The sequence below is a fragment of the Lepus europaeus genome, chromosome 7, assembly GCF_033115175.1.
Source record: "Lepus europaeus isolate LE1 chromosome 7, mLepTim1.pri, whole genome shotgun sequence".
Classification (NCBI taxonomy): Eukaryota; Metazoa; Chordata; class Mammalia; order Lagomorpha; family Leporidae; genus Lepus; species Lepus europaeus.
The window spans coordinates 90,516,175-90,540,405 of record NC_084833.1 but is presented as its reverse complement, the minus strand read 5'-3'; the positions used below and the strand labels follow the sequence as shown (position 1 = coordinate 90,540,405).

General features: G+C 38.4%; 1 protein-coding gene across 1 annotated transcript in view; it reads right to left on the bottom strand.

Annotated features, from left to right (window-relative positions):
- CEP126 (centrosomal protein 126) overlaps positions 1 to 24,231 on the bottom strand; it is a 113,699-nt gene that overhangs the window by 3,101 nt on the left and 86,367 nt on the right. Inside the window, exon 10 of the mRNA XM_062198319.1 lies at positions 11,752 to 11,816. Coding sequence (XP_062054303.1) covers positions 11,752 to 11,816 — 65 coding nt within the window. The remainder of the gene's footprint in view (positions 1 to 11,751; positions 11,817 to 24,231) is intronic.

Here is a 24,231-nt window from a genome sequence, read left to right as displayed (position 1 = left end):
AGCTGCTCTGGGATATGAAAACAAAAAGGGAAGGACTCCAGGGATCTGACTGATGAAAATTTTTGGCAAAGAAGTGAAAGACAACAATGAAGACTCCATGCGACAAGAGAAGACACCACTCAGTGCAGCCAGCTGCCTGCCGTGAGCTGCCATCCTACCATGTCAAGGTAGGAAGAAATTGCCGCATGCCCTGCTGCTTGCAGTTTTAGCTGAGAGGGAACTCCACAGTCACCTGCTGACTTTCACTTCAGCCTGGGGAGCTGACTGGGGTCTGAGCAACTGCCAGGCTTACAGCAGGGAAGCCGCATTTCTTTCCTTCCCTCCCCCACCCACACAGGGAAGACACGCAGTGCTTCTCCCAGCATCACAATCAGAGTCAGGGCAACTGTGGGAGTTCTGGGGCATTAGCCCCAGAGCTATGCTCATGCACTCTTTGTGAGCCAGGGGGTTTTGCCTTAGCTTCTAGGGTCTAACACCAGAAGCAGCCCTAAAAATCCACTCTCACCCTGGGCGATCTGGGTAATAACCCCACTGTACCCTGTAACACCAGGACTATAACAATTTGTTCTAAAATTTGTGGTGCCAGTGGATCCACCTGGTGGACCTAGGGAAGAACCTATGTGCATTCCACCTCTCTGGGCTCATACCCTCCAGAGTAAAATCTCCTGTATACCTTGCAGTCACTCTGTAAGACTGGAACAGGGTTCACTTCACATCCCCTAGTCCTAGGACTGGGGCTGTTGGTATTGTAAGTCACAGCACCAATTGGACTCTCTTGGAAGGACCTGATGAAGGGTTTATATATATCACATAGCCCTAGATCCACAATAATTGGTGCCACAAGCCCCATCATTACTCAGGCTTATCAGTAGGACAAGGGGGCAGCCACCCTTGTCTCAGCACCAAGAACAAGGCCCTGGCTATCACATTTGCCAAGTGAGTGACATTAACTCTGTGGATCAAAGACACACACCTAAGGAAACATTTAGTACTCTCAAAGCCACACTTCTATCCCTATGAACTGCAGCAGACTAGACTACTGTGTCACTTAAAGACACAGCTGACATTGATTAAGACAAAATAAATCACTCAGAGACTATGCTCCTGGGCTCACCTAGAACAAAGACAAAGCAACAAGCCAAGTGATACACTGTATTCCAGCAAACCATAAACTCTTTTCCAATAAAGCCTACTCTATAAAGAAAAAGGGACAAGTATACCAGATGGGCAGACATCAATGTAGGGACACTGGAGACATGAAGAAACAAGGTAGCATGACACTTCCAAAAGAATACAATAATGCTCCATAACTAGATCCTAAACTTAAGGAAATCTATGAAATTACAGCTATAGAATTCAAAATAATTTTTATAAGGAAACTCAATGGAGTGCAAGAGAACAGAGAGATTAAGAAATGAGGGAATCAGGCCGGCGCCATGGCTTAACAGGCTAATCCTCCGCCTAGCGGCGCCAGCACACCGGGTTCTAGTCCCGGTTGGGGCGCCGGATTCTATCCCGGTTGCCCCTCTTCCAGGCCAGCTCTCTGCTATGGCCCGGGAAGGCAGTGGAGGATGGCCCAAGTCCTTGGGCCCTACACCTGCATGGGAGACCAGGAGAAGCACCTAGCTCCTGGCTTCGGATCAGCGAGATGCGCCAGCCACAGCGGCCATTGGAGGGTGAACCAACGGCAAAAAGGAAGACCTTCCTCTCTGTTTCTCTCTCTATCCACTCTGCCTGTCAAAAAAAAAAAAAAAAAAAAAAAAGAAATGAGGAAATCAGTGAGTGACATGAATGAAAATATTACCAAGGAGGTAAAACTCATTAAGAAGAATCAAACAGAAATTTTGGAGATGAAATCTTCAATCAGTGAAATAAAAAATATGATTGAGAGTATTAACAGCAGAATAGACCAAGTGGAGGGAACAATTTCTGACCTCGAGGATAAGAATTTTGAAATAACTCAATCACATAAAATAAAGAGAAAAGAATTAAAAAGAATGAAGAAAGTCTACATGAAATATGGGATATTAAACAACCAAGTATTTGTTTTACAGGTTTTCCTGAAGGAGAAGAAAAGGAAAAATTCATTGAAAACTTGATAAATGAAATAACAGCTGAAATCTTCTCAGGTCTTGAAAGAGACATGGACATTCAGATACCAAAAATTCAAAGAATCCCAAGCAGACCCAACCAAAAAAAGGTGTTATCTAAGGCATATAGTCAACAAATTGTCAAAAGTTAAAGACAAAGAGAGAATCAAAAAGACAGTAAGAGAAAAATGCCAAGTTACATATAAAGGTAAAGCAATTAGATTAACATCAGACATCTCAGTGGAAACCCTACAGTCCACAAGAGAGTGGGAGGATATATTAAAGGTCTTAACAGAAAAAAACCCTGCCAATCAAGAATATTATATTCAGTCAAGCTGTCCTTTACAAGTGAAGGAGAGGAGCTGACACTGTGGTGGAGTGGGTAAAGCCGCTGCCTGCAGATCCGGCATCCCATCTGGGTCCTGATTCAAGTCCCAGCTGCTCCACTTCTGATCCAGCTCTCTGCTGTGGTCTGGGAAAGTAGTAGATGACCTAAGTCCTTGGGCCCCTGCACCTGCGTGGGAGATCCAGAAGAAGCTCCTGGCACCTAGCTTCAGATCAGTGCAGCTCCAGCCATTGTGGCCAATTAGGGAATTAACCAGTGGATGGAAGACATCTCTCTCTTTCTGCCTCTCCTCTCTCTGTGTAACTCTTACTTTCAAGTAAATAAGTAAATCTTTAAAAAAAAAGTGAAGGAGAGGGGCTGGCATTGTGGCATAGTGGGTAAAACCACTGCCTATGACAGTAGCATCCCATAAGAGTGCTGGTTTGTGTCCTGGCTGCTCCATTTCAGATCCAGCTCACTGTTAATGTGCGTGGGAAAGCACTGGAACTTGGCCCAAGTACTTGGGCCCCTGCACCCTCATTGGAGATCAGGAAGAAACTATTGGTTCCTGGCTTTGGTCTGGCTCAGCACTGGCCATTGCAGCCATTTGGGGAGTGAATCAGCAGATGGAAGATCTCTCTCTCTCTCTAACTCTACCTTTCAAATAAATAAATCTTATAAAAAAAGGTTATGGAGGGATAAGGTATTTTCCAGATAAGCAAAAACTGAGAGAATTACCACCACCAGACCAGCCTTACAAGAAATTATGAAGGGCATCCTGCATTAGAAGTAAACATGAAAACTCATGTCACCACCAAATTCACAAACAGAGCAGGAAGAATCAATATCCAGTCAATAAAATGACAGGTCTTTGTTCCTGTCAATACTAACCTTGAATGTAAAAGTATTATTCACCAAACAAAAGATTTGGGTTGGCTGAATGGATAAAAGCCATGACCCCACTATATGTTGCTATAAGAAACTCACTTCACAAAGATACACACAGACTGAAAATGAAGGGTTGGAGAAAGATATACTGGGCATATGGAAACCAAAAGCAAAGCAGGTCTAGCTATCCTGATATCAGATAAAACAGACTTTAAATCAAAAAGTATAAAAAGATAAAGGACATTATATTTGATAAAAAGTTTTGTTCAGCAATAAGACATGACAATCATAAATATATATGCACCCAACACAAAACCACTCAGATATATACTGCCAATCTTATTAGACCTAAAGGAAGAGATAGACACCAATAAAATAATACTGAGTAATTTCAATACCTTACTCTCATCAATTGACAGATCATTCAGATAGAAAGTCAGTAAAGATACATTGGAGCTGAAATATACTAATGAGAAAACACACTATCAGACGTTTACAGGACATTTCTCCCAACAGCTACAGAATACACATTCTTCTCAACAGCACATGGAACATTTTCTAGAATGGAGCATATGTTAGGCCACAAACAACAAGTTTAAAAAGATTGAAATCATATCTTGTATATTTTCAGACCTTAAAGGAATAAAGCTTGAAATAAACCAGAACAATAGAATACTCATAAATACTTGGAAATTAAACAACATGCTACTGAATGATCAATGAGTCACTGAAGAAATTAAAAAGGAAATAAAAAACTTTCTTGAAATAAATGAAAAAGAAAATAAAACATATCAAAATGTGGGATATCGCATAAAGCAGTGGAAGTTTATAGCATTAAGTGATTAGATTTTAAAAAGGGAAATGTCTCAATTTAATAATCTGATGATACATCTTGAAAACGTACAAAAACAAGAACAAATCAAATCAAAAATCAGCAGGAGGTAAGAAATAATAAGGCTCAGAGCAAAAATAAATGAAACTAAAAAAAAATTCAGAAAATCAAAAACCAAAAAGGCGGCTTTTTTGAGAAGATAAGCAAAATAGATGACCTCTAGAAAGACTAACAAGGAAAAAAAGTGAAAAATTCAAATAAAATTAGTTTTGAAAAAGCAGCCATTACAATCGATATCACTGAAATACAAAGGATCATAAGAAACTACTATGAAGAACTATATGCTAATAAACTGGAAAACCTGAAAGAAATGGATAAATTCATAGATTGATTTGACCTACCAAGATTAACTCAAGAAGATATAGATAACCCGAGCAGACCAGTAACAAGCAATGAGATTGAAGCAGTAATCAAAAGTTTTCCATCAAGGAGAAGTCCTGGACCTGATGGCTTTACTACTGAATTCTACAAAACAAAATAAAAAAGTAACTACAATACTCTTCAAGCTATTCTAAAATATTGAACAGGATAGAATTCTGCCAAACTCTTTTTATGAGACCAGCATTTTTTAAAATTATTTATTTATTTGACAGGTAGAGTTACAGACAGTGAGAGAGAGAGAGAGAGAGAAAGGTCTTCCTTTTCATTGGTTCATTCCCCAGAAGGCCGCTATGGCTGGCGCTGTGCCGATCTGAAGCCAGGAGCCAGGTGCTTTCTCCTGGTCTCCCATGCGGGTGCAGGGGCCCAAGCACCTGGGCCATCCTCCTCTGCCTTCCTGGGCCACAGCAGAGAGCTGGACTGGAAGAAGAGCAACCAGGACTAGAACCTGGCGCCCATATGGGATGCCAGCACCACAGGCGGAGGATTAACCTAGTGTGCCACCGCGCTGGCCCCCAAGGCCAGCATCATCAAACAATGATGTGACATGAACACTACAGATCCATATCCTTAATGAACATAGATGCAAAGATTCTCAACCTAATACTAGCAAATCTAATTTAAAACTTCATCACAAAGAACACACATCATGATCAAGTGGTATTTATCACAGAAATGCAAGGGTGGTTCAATATTTGCAGGTCAATAAATGTAAATCAGATCAGTAGGATGAAGAACAAAAAACGTAGTCATCTCAATAGATGAAGAAAGCATTTGATAAGATTCAACACCCCTGGGAGATGGCGCTGTGACTCACTTGGCTATTCTTCCGCCTGCGGCGCCAGCATCCCATATGGGTGCTGGGTTCTAGTCTCAGCTGCTGCTCTTCTAGTCCAGCTCTCTGCTGTGGCCTGGGAAGGCAGTGGAGGATGGCCCAAGTGATTGGGCACCTGCACCTGCGTGGGAGACCAGGAGGAAGCACCTGGCTCCAGGCTTCGGATTGGCACAGCACCAGCCGTAGTGGCCATTTAGGGAGTGAACCAACGGAAGGAAGACCTTTCTCTCTGTCTCTCTAACTCTATCTGTCAAATAAGTTAAAAAAAAAAAAAAGATTCAACACCCCTTCATGATAAAAACTCTCCAAAAGGAACATTCCTCCAAATTATAAAGGCTATATATGAGAAAACTACAGTCCATATCTGAAAATATTTCCCCTCAAATCTGAAACCAGACAAGGATGTCCACTTGTGCCACTTTTATTCAGTACATACTGAAAGGTTTAGCAAGAGCAATTAGACAGGAGAAGGAAGGAAGGAAGGAAGGGAGGGAGGGAGGGAGGAAGGAAGAGTATCAAAATAGGAAAAGAGGGAGTCAAATATCCATGTGTGCAGCAGAAATAATGTTGGACATTGAAAAACTTAAACACTCTACCAAAAAGCTGTTAGAATTGATAAACCAATTCAGTAAAGTTACAGGTTACAAAATAAATGTACCAAAACCAGCTATTTTCTTGTATGGTAATGATAAACTGAAAGAAAAATCAAGAAAGAAATGCCATTCACAATAGCCACAAAAATATCAAATATTTGAGAGTGAATTTAACCAAAGAATTGAATGATCTCTACAATGAAAATGGTCAAACAATGATGACAGAAATCATCAAGGTCATAAAAAATTGGAAAGATATTCCTTGCTCACCGGTTGGGAGAATCAATGTCATTAAGATGTCTACACTACCTAAAGAAACCTACAGATTCAATGCAATCCCTATCAAAATACTAATAGCATTCTTTACAGAGTTAGAAAAAGAGGTCTTGGGGCCGGTGTTGTGGTGCAGCAGGTTAGAGCTCCAGCCTGCAGCACCAGTATCCCACATGGGTACCAGCTCAGATCTCAGCTGCTCCTCTTCTGATCCAGCTCTCTGCTATAGCCTTGGAAGGTGGTGGAAGATGGTCCATGTGGGAGATCCAGAGGAAGCTCCTGGCTCCTGACTTTGGATTGGCTCAGCTCTGGCTGTTGTGGCCATTTGGGAATGGGCCAGCAGATGGAAGACTTCTCTCTCTGTGTGTCTACCTCTCTCTGTAACTCTGTCTGTCAAATAAATAAAAAAATATATTTTTTAAAAAAAGAAAAATAGATCCTAAAATTCATATGGTACCATAGAAGACCCAGAATAGCTAAAGTGATCTTGAAGAAAAATCAAGCTGGAGGTATCACAATACTGATCAAAACATACTACAAATCTATAGTAATCAAAACACCATGGTATTAGCATAAAAACTGATGCACCACTTAATGGAACAGAATAGAGACCCCAAAAATTAATTCACATACCATATAGCCAAGAGATTTTTGAGAAAAGTGCTCAGATCATACTGTGGAATAAGGATAATCTCTTAAAAAATGGTGCTGGCAAAACTGGATGTATATATGTACAAGAATGAATTAGATACATACCTGTCACCATATATAAAAATCAACTCAAGATGGTTCAAAGACCTAAATTTGAGATCTGAGACCATGAAGTTGCTGGAAGAAAATGTAGGGGAAATACTCTAAGATAATGGTGTAGGAGATGACTTCTTGGACAAGACTCCCTTAGCACAGGCAACAAAACTAAACAAATGGAACTATATCAAACTCAGAAGCTTTTTTTTTTTTTTTTTGACAGGCAGAGTGGATAGTGAGAGAGAGAGACAGAGAGAAAGGTCTTCCTTTTTGCCATTGGTTCACCCTCCAATGGCCGCTGCGGCCGGCGCATCTCGCTGATCCGAAGCCAGGAGCCAGGTGCTTCTCCTGGTCTCCCATGTGGGTGCAGGGCCCAAGGACTTGGGCCATCCTCCACTGCCTTCCCGGGCCATAGCAGAGAGCTGGCCTGGAAGAGGGGCAACCGGGATAGAATCCGGTGCCCCAAACTCAGAAGCTTTTTAACAGAAAAGGAAACTAACAATAAAGTGAAGGTATCCAACAGAATGAAAAAAAATTATTTGCAAGCCATCTATATGACAAATAATATCCTAATACATCAGCAAAAACTCAACAACAACAAAACAATCCAGTTGAGAAATGGACGAAGGACTTCAATAGACAGTTCTACAAAGAAAAAATACAAAATAACCAAAAAATACATAGAAAATGCTCAACGTCACTAGCATTCAGGGAAATGCAAAGCAAAACCACAAAACCTCACTTGTGTCAGAATAGCTAAAATTCAAAAACACAGAGAGTAACAAATGTCGGCAAGGATGTGGACAAAGGAGAACACTTACATACTGTTGGTGGGAATGTAAACTAGTACAGCCACTGAGGAAAACAACGTGAAGATTTCTTAAAAAAACTAGAAATGGACTTGCAATATGATCTAGCAATCTTACTACTGGGTTTATACCCAAAAGACTTGGAAACAGTGTATCAAAGTGATACCTGTACCACCATGCTTATAGTATCACTGTTCACAACAGTCAAAATTTGGAATCAACCAAGGTGTTCATCATCAGATAAGTGGCTAAAGAAAATGTGTTATATATACGAAATGGACTATTATTCAGCTATGAAAAAGAGTGAAATTCTACCATTTGCAACAAAATGGAAGCAATTGGACAACATCATACTGAATGAAAAATAGCTGGATCAAGAAAGACAAATACCTCATGTTCTCCCTTATGTGTGGGAGCTAAGATTTAAAAAAAAAGAAGAAAGAAATATCTGTATGTATCAGAACTGCTGCAGATATGGTTTTGTAAACCTTTGTTTTATACCTTTGTCAAATGAATGGTTGAAAATGTTATAGTAGGGGTGGCGCTGTGGCACAGCGGATTAATGCCCTAGCCTAAAGTGCTGGCATCCCATATGGGTGCCGGTTCTAGTCCTGGCTGCTCCTCTTCCAATCCAGCTCTCTGCTATGGCCTGGGAAAGCAATAGAAGATGGCCCAAATCCTTGGGCCCCTGCAAACACGTGGGAGACCAGGAAGAGGTGCACAGCTCTGGCCATTGCGGCCAGTTGGGGAGTAAACCAATGGAAGGAAGACCTCTCTCTCTCACTCTACATCTCCTCTCTCTGTGTAACTCTGACTTTCAAATAAATAAATAAAAATCTTTAAAAAGATGTTATAGTAGATCTTCATTATGTTCTTAGAATTGTTATCTATAAATCACATTGAATTTGTTAAAAAATAAAAAAAAGAATATTATACTACTATAGTTTTGGTGGTCTGTGACAACTTCAAAATTTACTATATATGGGTGAACTGGTCATTTATCCATTCAATTATTGCCTATAGCCATTGTTTATATTCCCACTAATCTAGGGCTTTTTTTGATTTTTTACTTATTAAACTTATTTGGTGAAGTATTAAGCCTTTTCAACTGTAATGCAATTTAAAATGTTATCTCAAAAACTAAAAAAAAAAAAAAAAGAGAGAGAGAGAGAGAGAGAAAGGTAGAAAGAAGAGTAGGAGGAAGAGAGTGGGAGGGAAGGAGTGGGGGAGGGAATATCATCATTATGTTCTTAGAATTGTATCTGCAAGGATGTACTTTCCTCTGAAGGGAGGAGAGAGCTTCCATTTTGCCTATGGCCCTGTTGAAATACTGAAGGAGTTTGTGGATCCAAAAATGTTTCCATAATAGCTTAGGCAGCTCATGTCAAGCGCCTAGGGTGATCACTGATGTCATACATAAGAGTGTTAATTATTAAATTAATAATTAGGAGTCACAGTACACTAACTTCCCATGCAGGACCTCTGACCTCAAAGAGCTGCGTTATGAGACTTAATAGTGAAACTTGTTCTCAAAGAAGTACTTCCTTTTAGTGTATTAAGTGGAGGATATTCTCATGTCACACAAATGCTAGTTATGTCTAAGTGCTCCCAAAAGATGTAGCATTCTTGGGTTCTTCTTTAATGATAATTAAGTTTCAAAAAAAAAAAAAGTGAAATTACCAGCCCTTGTGTGGACTGTTGAGGAACAGCTTTTGTTCTTGTGTATTTTATTTTATGTTTTATTTACAGTTTTTTGTTTTGATTTTTTTTCTCATACAAAGTGCTGAGCTCTTTACCTAGAATAGAGTTAATCTACTGTGTATAAAGTTAAATGAAAATAGATCTTAGTAAAAAACAGCACTGGGAACAGGAGAGAGAAGAGGAGGAGGGGTGGGAGTGGGGTAGGAGGGCGGGTATAGAATTACTATGTCCTAAAGTTGTATTTATGAAATGTATGCAAATAAACTGTTAAAAACCAATTAAAAATTAAAAATTAAAAAATAAAAAGTAAAAACACTATCAGTTGGAATGGAGAGTAGTGAAGTGATTTGTGATGCAAGTAATAAGTATAATTAGGAAGATTTGTTGACCAGAGAGGAATGAGGAACCTGGATAAATTATTTGTATTTGGGAAATTAAGTAGATGGCGGCATCATTAATTGAAATAAGGATTAAAAAAAGGAAAGATGTTGTGGGGGAGGGGGGAATGAAATTCTTGTTTTGAGACCTTGAGAAAATTACATGTGTCCGTGAGTCAGAAGATTAAACAACAGAATATGTGGGAAACCATTTATCACTTTTCAATGATAGGAAATCAGTAAGTATGTTTCCTTTCTTCTTTCTAATTATATCTCAACAATGCTCACTGTCACTAAAAAATCCCAATTTATTAAATAATAACATTCACTAAAGGGCATTGGAAGAATTCCAGAAACAGTGGTACTTTTGTTGAGTGAAAGACCCTGCCTCAGAATTGAAATAAAGTTTCAGGCTCAAATAAATCTATATTTTCACTATCATTTGAAGAAGGTAGATAATTTATCTATTGACAACTATGCATAAGAAATCATAAAAAGTCAACTAATAGTTTTTAAGTATTTAGCATGCTGTATTTCCTATGAAGAAGATAGATAAGTGAAAAGCAATTTAGATCAAAAGAATACAGTATAAAAAAGATTTTCAATTGGAAGTTCAAAAATGTATGCTTCAGATACTACGGTATTAAGTTCAGAGGACAGCGAGAGCATCATAAACTAAATTGGTTAGGAAGTCTTCATGAAGGAAGTGCTTCAAAGTCTGTGCTAAATGGGCTGGATTTTGGAAAGCAGAGCAAAAAAAAAACCCCATAATTTTGTTCATTAAAAATCAATGTAAGCAAATCATGACGCAGAATGGAATATCACAAATTCAATGGCAATGTATGAGTGAACTTCAAAATTTCACAGAAAATGTGTATAATAAAAAAATGTGTGGATTTTAATAATTTTTGGTACAGAAGGATAAGCTGCAGTTTGAGACACCGCATCCCACACTGGAGTGTCAGTTTGATTCCTGGTTCTTCCTTATCTGATCCAGTTTCCTGCTAATGCACCTGGGAAGACGCAGGTGACAGCCCAAGTTCTTAAGTCCCTGCTACCCATCCTGGAGACGCCAGGCTCCTGGTTTCAGCCTGGCCCCAGCCCCAGCCATTGCAGCCATCTGGGATGGAACCAGTGGATGGAAGATCTCTCTCCCTCTCTTGTTCTCTCCTCCTCTCTAACACTGCCTTTCAAATAATAATTTGAAAAAATCTCAGAACAGAGATATATTATGAAAAACAACTGAGCAAGTGCCTAATTAATTCTGTAGCAAAAATTTCTTTGTTGAACACCTAATTTGAGAATTGTGAGAATATGGGTACTACTGTGGTTTGTGGATATACTTACTATATAGACCTGAAAGGCTCCTGATCAGACAGATAAGACTGTTTTTCCTTTATTCTTTACCAGAATCCAGGGTTGAAGAAAAAGCATGCATTCAAAATAGTAACATTAACGTATAGTTTTGAAATTTCAAGACATGTACGGGATATGAGCAAGGGCAGAGATGATTTCCAATGTAAAACTTCTTAGAAATTTTCCAATTAGGCTACAAATCTGAAATTACTTGAGGATTGGTACATTAATAATTGCTTCTTCTCCCATGACTGATGAAATACTCCAGATGTAAAAAATCTTTACATTCTGGTCATTTTTTAAAAATATGAATATATTGCTTGCTTCTAATGAAATATTTTATAAAAAAAATTTGGTTAGGAAGAAAAAAAATCTGTAAGAACCAATCAAGAAAAACTAATTTCATTACAGAGTTCTTACCTGTATTGATATGTACATAAAATCAAGACTTTTCTTAAAATGAGAAAAATTTTCTTCAAATACTTACCAGAAACGGTATTATTTGAAAAGTATTTTTGATAGATGAATGTTTGCCCATGGTTTCTTGTAGATCTGAAATAATTATACCACAATACAAAAATAATTTAGTTATGTGTATTCAAAGAGAATGACTTAAAAAGTATTAAATTCTGATGCTTCAAATATTCAAAATTCATTTTTCTATTCTAGAAATAATCTTCATATTTATATTAGGTTTGAAAATAAAAGTAAATTAGAAACAACTACATAAAATTTATGTCTATAAAAGGGAATGCCTGATACTTTGACTATTATACAACAATTTTTATTCAAATATTACTTTTCTTTCATTTTTTTAAACAAAAAGTGAATTTCATCCTTTGACCTCTCAGGAAAAGAAAGATATTTATTTAGATACTGAGGTATAAAATTTGAGATATTTGTTCAACACTTTTCTTTTAATTTTCTAGGCTTTTGTCCATGTAATAGCAAGTCTCTGAGCAAGAGAAAATGAGTAAAAAAAAACTCAGGCAAAATCTTTTTATGTGAAACTTCATCTGCCTAATTTTACATTTTAATTCTTATAACATTAGTTCTGTGTTGCTTGTGATGATCACTTCTTGACTTTCTTAATATATTCGTTTTAATTATGCTTTTAATTTTAAATTAACATAAAGAGTACATAAAAGTCATATTTTAATTAATAATAATGAAGCTAGTGTCTGGGTAACCACATGGATTAAGAAATTTGAACATTATTACTGCTTCAGAAGCTTCCTTGAGCTCCCTGCCTGCTCTACACTGTTCAGATTTGTGTTCTCTTCCCTCACCCATAGATGTAACCAACCCACTACATTGACTTTGTAGTTTTAGCACAGATACATATACATCTCCAAGATAATCCTGTTTAGTTTCACATGTTTTTTGGATTCAACATAGATGAAACTGCACTATTTGTATTCACCTTTATTTACATATTTTTGCTCAAATTAAAAAATTTCTAGATCCATCCACAGTGTTCTGTGTAGTTGTAATTTGTTCTTTTTCTTTTTTTAAAAAAGATTTATTTTATTATTTGAAAGACAGAGTTACAGAGAGAAATAGAGACATACAGAGAGAGAGGTTTTCCATCTTCTGGTTTACTTCCCAAATTGCTGAAAAAGCCAGTACTGGGCCCATCTAAAGCCAGGATCCAGGAGCTTCTTCTGGGTCTCCTGTGTGGATACAGGGGCCCAAGCACTTGGGCCACCTCTCGCTGCTTTCTCAGGCACATTATCAGGGAGCCAGATCAGAAGCAGAGCAGCTGGCACTCAAACCAGCATCCATATGGGATACTGGCACTGCAGGCCGAGGCTTTAACCCACAGTGCCACAGTGCTTGCTCCACTTGTTCATTTTTATCATATGAATTTACTAAGTTCAGAAGTTTGTAATTTTTTGGTTTTATAAACTAGTGATTCTATATACTTATATATGTTTCCTGACAAACATGTGCAGTATTTTCTAGGAGCAAAGCTGCTGGGTTGTAAGGTATGCTTATGCTCAACTTATTAGACAAAGGCAAAACATTTCCTACAGATGTCATACCAATTTATACCCCACCAGCTTTACAAGAAAGCTGCTATTGTTGTACCTATATATTTTTAAAGCTTTTATTTAATGAATGCAAATTTCATAGGTATGACTTCAGGAATATAGTGGTTCTTTCCCCCATGCCCACCCTCATACTCCCACTCCTATCCCACCTCCTACTTCCTCTCCCATCCCATTCTTCATTAAGTTTCATTTTTAGTTTAATTTTATATACAGAGGACCAACTTTATGCTAAGTAAAGATTTCAATAGTTTGTACACACACACACAACCATATAAAGTACAGTTTGAGAACAAGTTTTGCAGTTAATTTTTAAAGTACAACTCATTAAGGATAGAGGTTCTACATGGGAAGTAAGTGCACAGTGACTTTTGTTGTTCATTTAACAATTAACACTTTTATTTATGACATCAGTGATCACCCAAGGCTCTTGCCATGAGCTGCCAAGGCTATGGATATCTTTTGTGACCACAGACTCCGTCAGTATTTGGACAAGGCCATAAGCAAAATGTAAGTTTTCTCCTCCTTTTTGAGAAAAGCACATCCTTCTTTTATGGCCCCTTCTTTCCACTGGGGTGTCACTCACAGAGATCCTTCATGTAGGACATTTTTTGCCACAGTATCTTGGCTTTCCATGCCTGAAATGCTCTCACAGGCCTTTCAGCCAGACCAGGAAGCCTTAAGGGTTGATTCATCTTAACCAATACATATTATTATCAGCTTTTAAACAGGTGCTTATCTGATGAATATGTAACAATACCTCATTATTTTAATTTGTATTTTTATATGACAAATGAAATTCAATATCTATGTTTATTTTCAGTTATATTCTTGTGAAGTTCCTTTCAATATTTCCTTTGCAACCTCACATTTCTATTGGGTATCCTCTTTTTCTTTTTCTTTTTTCTTTTTTCTTTTTTAAATTTTTGACAGGCAGAGTGGACAGTAGAGGGAGACAGAGAGAAAGGTCTTCCTTTTGCCGTTTGTTCACCCTCCAATGGCCGCCACGGTAGGCGCACTGCGGCCGGCGCACTGCGCTGATCCGATGGCAGGAGCCAGGTGCTTCTCCTGGTCTCCCATGGGGTGCAGGGCCCAAGGACTTGGGCCATCCTCCACTGCCCTCCCGGGCCATAGCAGAGAGCTGGCCTGGAAGAGGGGCAACCGGGACAGGATCGGTGCCCCGACCGGGACTAGAACCCGGTGTGCTGGCGCCACAAGGCGGAGGATTAGCCTAGTAAGCCGCGGCGCCGGCTGGTATCCTCTTTTTCTAATTGATTTATGGATTTCTTTACATATTTGAATGAGTCCTTTATTCTATGTGTCATAAATATTTTCTTTTACCTTCGGTCACAGGTAAGCAAATATTTACATCCTAGCTTTCCTTGTAAGTTTTTAATCTTTACTTGAATGTCAGCTACTTGGTTGTGTTGTCTTCAGCTTTCTTGGGGTTCAAGAAAAACTACACTTTTGTTTATATGCTTTTTCTCATTTAGAGGTGGGATTGATATATTCTATCCTTCTGTACTTTCTTTCTACACAGAAATGGAATACACACTGCTGTGGTTTGATTATTTGTCTCCCCGAACTCATGTAGGAGTTTAAACCTCAAAGTCATAAGTTCATGGCCCTGAGAGGATGGAAACAAAGCAATTATAGGTATGGTTTTGGTAAGTGACTAAGATTAGGTTGTTAGGGTGAAGCCCTAGTGATTGAATCCTGGTGACTCTCTAAAGAGAAAGACATACACACACTCACATCATAGGTGATGCAGACACTGGCAACCCTTGCCAAAGTCTGTATCATGCTGCTTACACTTTGAAACCCTAGAAGGGTAGGCCAAAATAAATTTTCTTTCTTTATAAAGTTAGCCTGTTTTAGATATTTTGTTATAGTAATGAAAAGGTGACTGATACACACAGGCATGCAAACACACGTGTACACTGTGTCTGTGTGTGTGTGTATGTTTGTGTGTGTCTATATTCAGTGATTCTCAACCATAGAAGATTCTTGACATCCCAGGGATATTTGGCAATATCTGGAAACATTTGATTGTCATGATTAGGAGGTGCTGTGGCATCTAGTGAGTAGAGATGAGAGCAAATGCTAAACATCTTATAATGCACAAGACAGTTCCCCAATGTCAATAAAAATAAAGGAATTATCCAGCCAAAATATCAGTAGTGTTGAGGCAGAGAAAGCCTGATAAATAAATATATATTTAAATATTTTTAGAATTGTTCATATCTAATTTATAATTTCCATTATGATTTTTTCAAAATAATTTTCTTTTCCACTTTTAATATAAATTTCCAAAGTATAACTTTTGAATTATAGCAGCTTTTCCCCCCATAACCTCCCTCCCACCTGCAACCATCCCATCTCCCACACCCTCTCCCATCCTATTCTTCATCAAGCTTCATTTTCAATTATCTTTTTTTTTTAACTTTTATTTAATGAATATAAATTTCCAGTGTACAGCTTATGGATTACAATGGCTTCCGATCCTGTCCCGGTTGCCCCTCTTCCAGGCCAGCTCTCTGCTCTGGCCAGGGAGTGCAGTGGAGGATGGCCCAAGTGTTTGGGCCCTGCACCCCATGGGAGACCAGGAGAAGCACCTGGCTCCTGCCATCGGAACAGCACGGTGCGCCGGCCGCAGCGCGCTACCGCGGCGGCCATTGGAGGGTGAACCAACGGCAAAGGAAGACCTTTCTCTCTGTCTCTCTCTCTCTCTCACTGTCCACTCTGCCTGTCAAAAAAAAAAAAAAACAATGGCTTCCCCCTCCCATAACTTCCCTCCCACCCGCAACCCTCCCCTCTCCCGCTCCCTCTCCCCTTCCATTTGCATCAAGATTCATTTTCAATTCTCTTTATATACAGAAGATCAATTTAGTATAAAGATTGCAACAGTTTGCACCCACATAGAAACACAAAGTGAAACATACTGTTTGAGTACTAGTTATAGCATTAAATCACAATGTACAGCACATTAAGGACAGAGATCCCACATGAGGAGCAAGTGCACAGTGGCTCCTGTTGTTGACCCAACAAATTGACACTCTAGTTTATGGCGCCAGTAACCAAACTAGGCTGTTGTCATGAGTTGCCAAGGCTATGGAAGCCTTCCAAGTTTGCCGACTCTGATCATATTTAGACAAGGTCATAAAAGACAGAGTGAGGATAGTAACCAATGATCCTAAGAGTGGCATTTACCAGGTTTGAACAATTATACAGCATTAAGTGGGGAAGAGGACCATCAGTACACACAGGTTGGGAGTAGAGCCATTGGTGGTAGAGTAGAGGTTATGATTACAAAGGAATGAGGCCCAAGTGCACTAGACAGGGCCTAGAACAAAGGACAGAGTCATTATTAGAGGAGCTAAGAAAGGTGCTGTCTAAGCTACAATTAAGTTTTCTGATTTAGAGGCAAATAGAACCTGATAGAAGGGGCTTGATAATAATCTGGTGGGCTTTAGGCCTTGTAAATTCAGAGGCCTAGGCCTATCTATCTCTTCACATGGGGTATATCCTAAGGGCGGTGTGAACCTCCTAGGGGAAGGCACTCTGTTGACTTTCATTACTTGGCTGGCCTGGGAGGAGAGCTGGCCAGGTAAAGGCAGGTGGCATCTCTAACAAGAAATTTACAGTTCTGCCTGCAATGTTGCTGACCCTACTTGACCATACCCTCAGCTGCAGTGGTCACTTTGGAAGTTGGGCTGATCAATTATCTTTATATACAGAAGATCAACTTAGTATATACTAAGATTTCAATAGACTGTACCCACAAAGACTCACAAAGTATAGAGCACTCTTTGAGTAGTAGTTTTATCATTAATCATCATAGTACAACACATGGGGAGCAGATGCACAGTGACTCCCATTGTTAAGATTTAACAATTGGCCGGCGCCGCGGCTCACTAGGCTAATCCTCCGCCTTGCGGCACCGGCACACCGGGTTCTAGTCCCGGTCAGGGCACCGATCCTGTCCCGGTTGCCCCTCTTCCAGGCCAGCTCTCTGCTCTGGCCCGGGAGTGCAGTGGAGGATGGCCCAAGTCCTTGGGCCCTGCACCCCATGGGAGACCAGGAGAAGCACCTGGCTCCTGCCATCGGATCGGCGCGGTGCGCCGGCCGCAGCGCGCCTACCGCGGCGGCCATTGGAGGGTGAACCAACGGCAAAAGGAAGACCTTTCTCTCTGTCTCTCTCTCACTGTCCACTCTGCCTGTCAAAAAAAAAAAAAAAGATTTAACAATTGACATTCTTATTTATTATGTCAGTAATCACCTGAGGCTCTTGTCATGAGCTTCCAAGGCTATGGAAGCCTCTTGAATATAGAATATAGAATATAGAAAATGGTTATCAAAAATAATTGAGATCCCCTTCCAAAGTATGTGTGTGTGTATTATCTACTTAACATAAAATGTACAGTACATAGTTTACTCTTAATAATACAATATAAAGCCCTCTTTATTATAAAATCCAAAAAAAATTCTCACAGAATATTGATTTTCCCTTTCAAACTTTTGTATTCATAAACAAGTTGTGGTCGCAGGTGATGAATGAGTTAGTTCTTCTGACTATGGGTTTTCACTATATAGATTTTGATAAGGGTTATGTTGAAACTATAGATAGACTGGGTAGTATTTCATCTCAATAGAATGTCTTTGTGTTTACTTAGTTCTTAATTTCTTTCAATCATGTTTTATAGTTTTATTTGTAGGAGATTTATATTTCTTTCATTACATTTGTTCTAAAGTTTACAACAGTGAGAGATATGAAAGTAAAACAGTGAGGAGATATGAAGAAATTTTGTCTTTTATTGATGAATTTCAGCAGTTTTTTCCCATGAATTGGATGGTAATTTTTGAATACTCATAATATTCCCTCAACTTTTTGTGCTACTCACATTGTAATGGATACATAAATAATACAATTTTATGTTTAATCTGTATTACTGATAGTCTCAATATTAGCAAAACAATACATTAAGATCTGATTAAAAGATAATTGAATGGAAAATGACCATTTCATCCATATACAGTAAATTTTAAAGTAATCACAGACCATTAAAACTATAGTAATATAACATTCTTAAACATTTGTTTGAGAAAGATCTAAAACAAAGTTTAAAAAACCCCATATTTGCAATAATACCAATATACATACAGATATTTCTTTCTTTTTTTAAATTTTAGCTCCTACCATAAGGGAGACTATGCGGTATCTGTCTTTCTGAGTAGATCTTCTGGGTCTCTCATGTGGGTGCAGGGGCCCAAGTACTTGGGCCATCTTCTACTGCTTTCCCAGGGCACATCAGTGAGCTGGATGGTAAGCAGAGCAGCCAGGACTTCAATCGGTACCCTAATGGGATGCCAGCACATCAGGCGGTGGCTTTACAACTATACCACAGCACTGGCCCCTATAGTATGCTTTGAAACCAGGTATTGTGATGCCTCCAGCTTGATATATATATATATATATATATATATATATATATATATATATATATATATATATATATATTTGCTCAGGATCACTTGGGTTATTTGGGGTCTTTTGTGATTCCATATGAATTTTAGGATTGTTTTTTCTAACTCTGTAAAGAATGCTATTGGTATTTGGATAGGGATTGCATTGACTCTATATATTGCTTTAGGTAGTATAGACATTTTAATGATATTAATTCTCCCAATACATGAGCAAGGAATATTTTTCCATTTTTTTTGTACTCTTGATGATTTCTTTCATGGGTATTTAATAATTTTCATTACAGAGATCTTTCATTTATTTGGTTAATTCATGCCTAAATCTTTGATTTTTCTTGTATAGCTATTGTGAATGGAGTTTCTTTCTTGATTTTTCTTTCTGTGAGTTCATCATTAGTACACAAGAAAGTAATTTTTTTGTAAGTTTATTTTGTAACCTGCAATTTTACTGAATTGGTTTATCAATTCTAATAGATTTTTGATAGAGTAGGTTTATCCATGTTCAAAATCATGTCAGCTGCAAACATGGGTATTGACTAATGCTTTTCCCATTTTGATGCCCTTCATTTTTTTATCCTGCCTAACTGTTCTTGCTAAAACTTTTAGTATTATACTGAAGAAGAGCGGCAAAAGCAGACATCCTTGTCTTGTTCCAGATTAGATGGTTTCCTCCATTCAGTATGATACTGGCTATAGTTTTCTCATACATAACCTTTATAATTTTGAGGACTGCTCCTTCTAGATGTAATTTGTGGAGGTTTTTTTTTTTTTTTTTTTTTTTTTTTTTTTTTTTAAGATGAAGTAGTGTTGAATCTTATCAAATGTTTTCTCTCTGCATCTATTGAGATGACTATATGGCTTCTATTCTTCATCTTATTGATGTGATTTATGATGTTTATTGATTTTCGAATGTTGAGACCCCTATATGTTTCTGGGATAAATCCCACTTGATTGTGATGTATAATCTTTTAGAAGTGGCTTTAGATGAGATATGCTAGTATATTGTTGAGAATCTTTGTATCTATGTTCATTAAGGATATAGGCCTAGTTTTCTTTTCATGTTGTGTCTTTGGTTTTGGTATCAAACTAATGTGCACTTATAAAAAGTTTGACAGAGTTCCATCTTGTTCAATATTTTGGAACAGTTTTTTAAATCTTATTTTTTTCTAATTTTTAAAAAAATATTTAAGTTATACAAGTTTCATGTTCTTCACATGCACAGGTTTAGGGAGATTATGATATTTCCTATTCTATCCTCCCTCTTGCCCATGTTCCTACCCTTCTTCCTCCTCCCTCTCCCATTTATACTCTTAAGTTTTACAAACATCTACTTTCAGTTTACTTAATGATCTTATAGCTAACACTACAATAAGTAAAAGAGCTCAAAAATTAATATGAAGAAAAAATACTGTTCCTCAACAGAAGGAGAGTTGAACTGTAAACAATCACTGAATCTCTAAATGTCCATTTCACTCTAATACATTACTTTTTAGGTACTCTATTAGTTACCTCAGATCAGGGAAAATATTTGGTATCTGTCTTTTTGGGACTGGCTTATTTCACTAAGTATAATGGTTTTCAATTGCATCATTTTGTTGCAAAAGACAGGATTTATTTTCTTTTTACAGCTGAGTAGTACTCTATAATGTATATATACCACAATTTCTTTATCCAGTCAACAGCTGATAGAAATCTGGGTTGATTTCATATCATGCCTATTGTGAATTGTGTTACAATGAACACGGGGGTATGGATAATTCTTTCATATGCTGATTTCTTTTGTTTTGGGTGTATTTCCAGGAGTGGGATGGCTGGATCATATGGTAGGCCTATACTCAGATTTCCTAGGTGACTTCATACTGTCTTCCATAGTGACTGCACCAGTTTACATTCTCACCAACAGTGGATTAGAGTACCTTTTTCCCCACATCATCGCCAGCATTTGTTTGTCAATTTCTGTATGAGAGTCATTCTATCTGGAATTAGGTGAAACTTCATTGTGGTTTTTTTTTTTTTTTGACAGGTAGAGTGGATAGTGAGAGAGAGAGAGACAGAGAGAAAGGTCTTCCTTTTTGCCGTTGGTTCACCCTCCAATGGCCACTGCGGCCGGTGCACCGCGCTGATCCGAAGCCAGGAGCCAGGTGCTTCTCCTGGTCTCCCATGCAGGTGCAGGGCCCAAGCACTTGGGCCATCCTCCACTGCCTTCCCGGGCCATAGCAGAGAGCTGGCCTGGAAGAGGGGCAACCGGGATAGAATCCGGCGCCCCAACTGGGACTAGAACCTGGTGTGCCGGCGCTGCAAGGCGGAGGATTAGCCTGTTAAGCCATGGCGCCGGCCCATTGTGGTTTTGATTTGCATTTCCCAGATGGCTAGTGATCCTGAGCATTTTTTCAAGGGTCTGTTGGCTATTTGAATTTCCTATCTTGAAAAATTTCTGTTCAAGTACTTTGCCCATTTCTTACCTGGATTGTTTGTTTGTTGTTGACTTTCATGAGCTGTTTATAGATTCTAGACAGTAACCCTTTATTAGTTGCACAGTTTGTAATATTTTCTCCCATTCTGTCAGTGCTTCTTCACTTTCCTGAGTATTTTTTGGCAGTGCAGAAGCTTCTCAGTTTGATATAATCCCATTTGTCAATTTTGGCTTTGATGCCTGTGCTTCTGGGGTCTTTTCCAAAAGTTTTTGCCTATGCCAATATCTTGCAGAGTTTCCCCAATGTTCTTGAGTAATTTGAGGGTATCGGCTCATAGATTTAGGATTTTGATCCATTTTGATAAGATTTGTGTGTAAAGTATAAGGTAGGGGTCTAGTTTCATACTTCTGCACGTGGAGATCTAATTTTCCTAGCACCATTTGTTGAAGAGATTGTCCTTGCTCCAGAGATTGATTTTAGCTTCTTGTCAAAGATAAGTTGGTTGTAGGTGTGTGGATTGATATTTGCCGTTTCTATTCTGTTCCAGTGGTCTACCCATCTGGTTTTGTGCCAGTACCAGGCTGTTTTGATTATAATTGTCCTATAGTATATGTTGAAATCTAGTATTGTGATGTCTCCTGCTTTGTTTTTGTGTATAAGCTTGGTTTAGCTATTTGGGGTCTCTTGTGTTTCTATACAGATTTTAGCATCATTTTTTCTAGATCAGAGAATGTCATTTGTATTTTGCTTGGGATCACATTAAATCTGTAAATTGATTTTGGTAGTATGGGGATTTTGATGATATTGATTCTTCCAAACCATGAACATGGAAGATTTTTCCATTTTTATGTCTCCTTCTACTCTTTTATGTTTTCTAATTTTCATCATAGACATCTATGGCCTCCTTGGTTACATTTATTCCAAGGTATTTGATTTTTTGTAGATATTGTGAGTGGGACTGATTTTAAAAGTTGTTTCTCAGCCATAGCATTGTCTGTGTAAACAAAGGCTATTGGTTTTTGTGCGGTGATTTTATATACTGCCACTTTACCAAACTCTTTTAAAAGTTCTAATAGTCTCCCAGGGGATCCCCTATATTTAGAATCATGTCATCTGCAAATAGGGATACGTTGACTTTCTCCTTCTCAATTTGTATCCCTTTGACTTCTTTTTCTTGTTTAATGGCTCTGGCTAAAACATCCAGGACTATATTAAATAGCAATGGTAAGAGTGGGCATGCTTGTGTGGTTCAATCTCTTAGGAAGAATGCTTCCCACTTTTCCCCATTCAATAAGATGCTGGCTGTGGGTTTGTCATAAATTGCCTTGTGTTGAGAAATGTTACTTCTATATCCATTTTGCTTAAGGTTTTCTATATCCATTTTGCTTAAGGTTTCATGAAAGGCTGTTGTATTTTATTAAATGCTCTCTGCATCTACTGAGATAATTATATGATTTTTGTTCTTCAGTTTGTTAATGTGTTGATTTACAAATGTTGAACAATTCCTACATTCCAGGGATAAGTCCCACTTGGTCTGGGTGAATGATCTTTCTGATGCATTGTTGGATTCGATTTGCTAGTATTTTGTTGAAGATTTTTGCATGTGTGTTTGTGGTGGAATGAGAAGGCCATGCCAAGATGGCCACTGGCAATGGAGCCTGCTTGGCAACAGGCTGTGATTGGATGGCTTTGGAAACCACATGGCAATGGAGCCTGCCTGGCAACATGCTGTGATTGGATGGCTTCGGAAACTGCCTGGCAACAGGCTGTGATTGGTTAGGGCATAAACTGCCCCTTGACCAGATTGGCTGCCTTGGCTATATAAGCTGCTGTACCAACTGAAATAAATGAGTCTGCAGGTTGCTCGCCTCTGGCTTGCTTTCACCCGATTCCCAGGGTCTGTGTGGTCTCTGTGTCTCTTGCCCCCACAGCACTCCTCCTCTCAGAATGAATCAACAGCAACATATATTCATCAGGGATATTGTTCTAGAATCCTCTTTCTGTGTTTTACCTTTTTCTGGTTTAGGAATTGAGGTGATGCAGATTTCATAGAAGGAGTTTGAGAGGATTCTCTCCCTTTCAATTGTTTTGAATATCTTGAGAAGAATTGGAATTAGTTCTTTAAATGTCTGGAGAATTCATCAGTGCAGCCATCCAGTCCTGGGCTTTTCTTTGTTGGGAGGTTATACTGATTCTTTGTTATACTGATTCAATCTCCATTTTGGTTACTGGTCTGTTTAGGTTTTCTATGTCTTCATGGCTCAATCATGGTAGATTGTATGTGTCCAGGAATCTATCCATTTCTTCTAGGTTTCCCAATTTGTTGGCATTCAGCTTTTTGTAGTAATTCCTGATGACTCTTTTTATTTCTGTGGTATCTTTTGTTTAATTTCCTTGTTCATCTCTGATTTTATTGATTTGGTCCTCCTTTGTCAATTTTTTAAATTGGGACAATGGTGTATTAATTTTGCTTATTTTTTAAAAAAACAGCTCAATTCACTGATCTTTCATATTTTTTATTTCAATTTTGTTGCTGCAGGCTGATCTCATCTTTATCTCTAAGCTGATGGCCACTCTGGCTCTCAGCTGTTGCAGTTGTGTGTTGTTTCTGTGTTTGTGCTGTGTGTCTGCACCTTTCACACAGGCCCATGGTGATCCTCTTCCTTTTGTAGAATTTCCAGTGCAGTATTCTCATTCTCCCCTGAGAGTTAATTTCCTTTTTTTTTTTTTTTTTTTTTTTTTTTTTTACTATTTACTCCTGGCCTAGTGCATACATCATTCTCTATTCTGCTATCTTGGAATCCCTCTTGAATAGTTTGAACAGTACTGTAGCTACTACATCTTTTTATGTTTTTGTAGAACTCAGTAGTAAAGCCATCTGGTCCTAGACTTTTCCTTGCTGGAAAACTTTTGATTACTGCTTCAACTTCATTGCTTGTCAAGGGTCTGCTCAGATTGAATACATCTTGATTTAATACTGGTAGGTCATATGACTCCAGGAATTTATCCATTTCTGTGAAG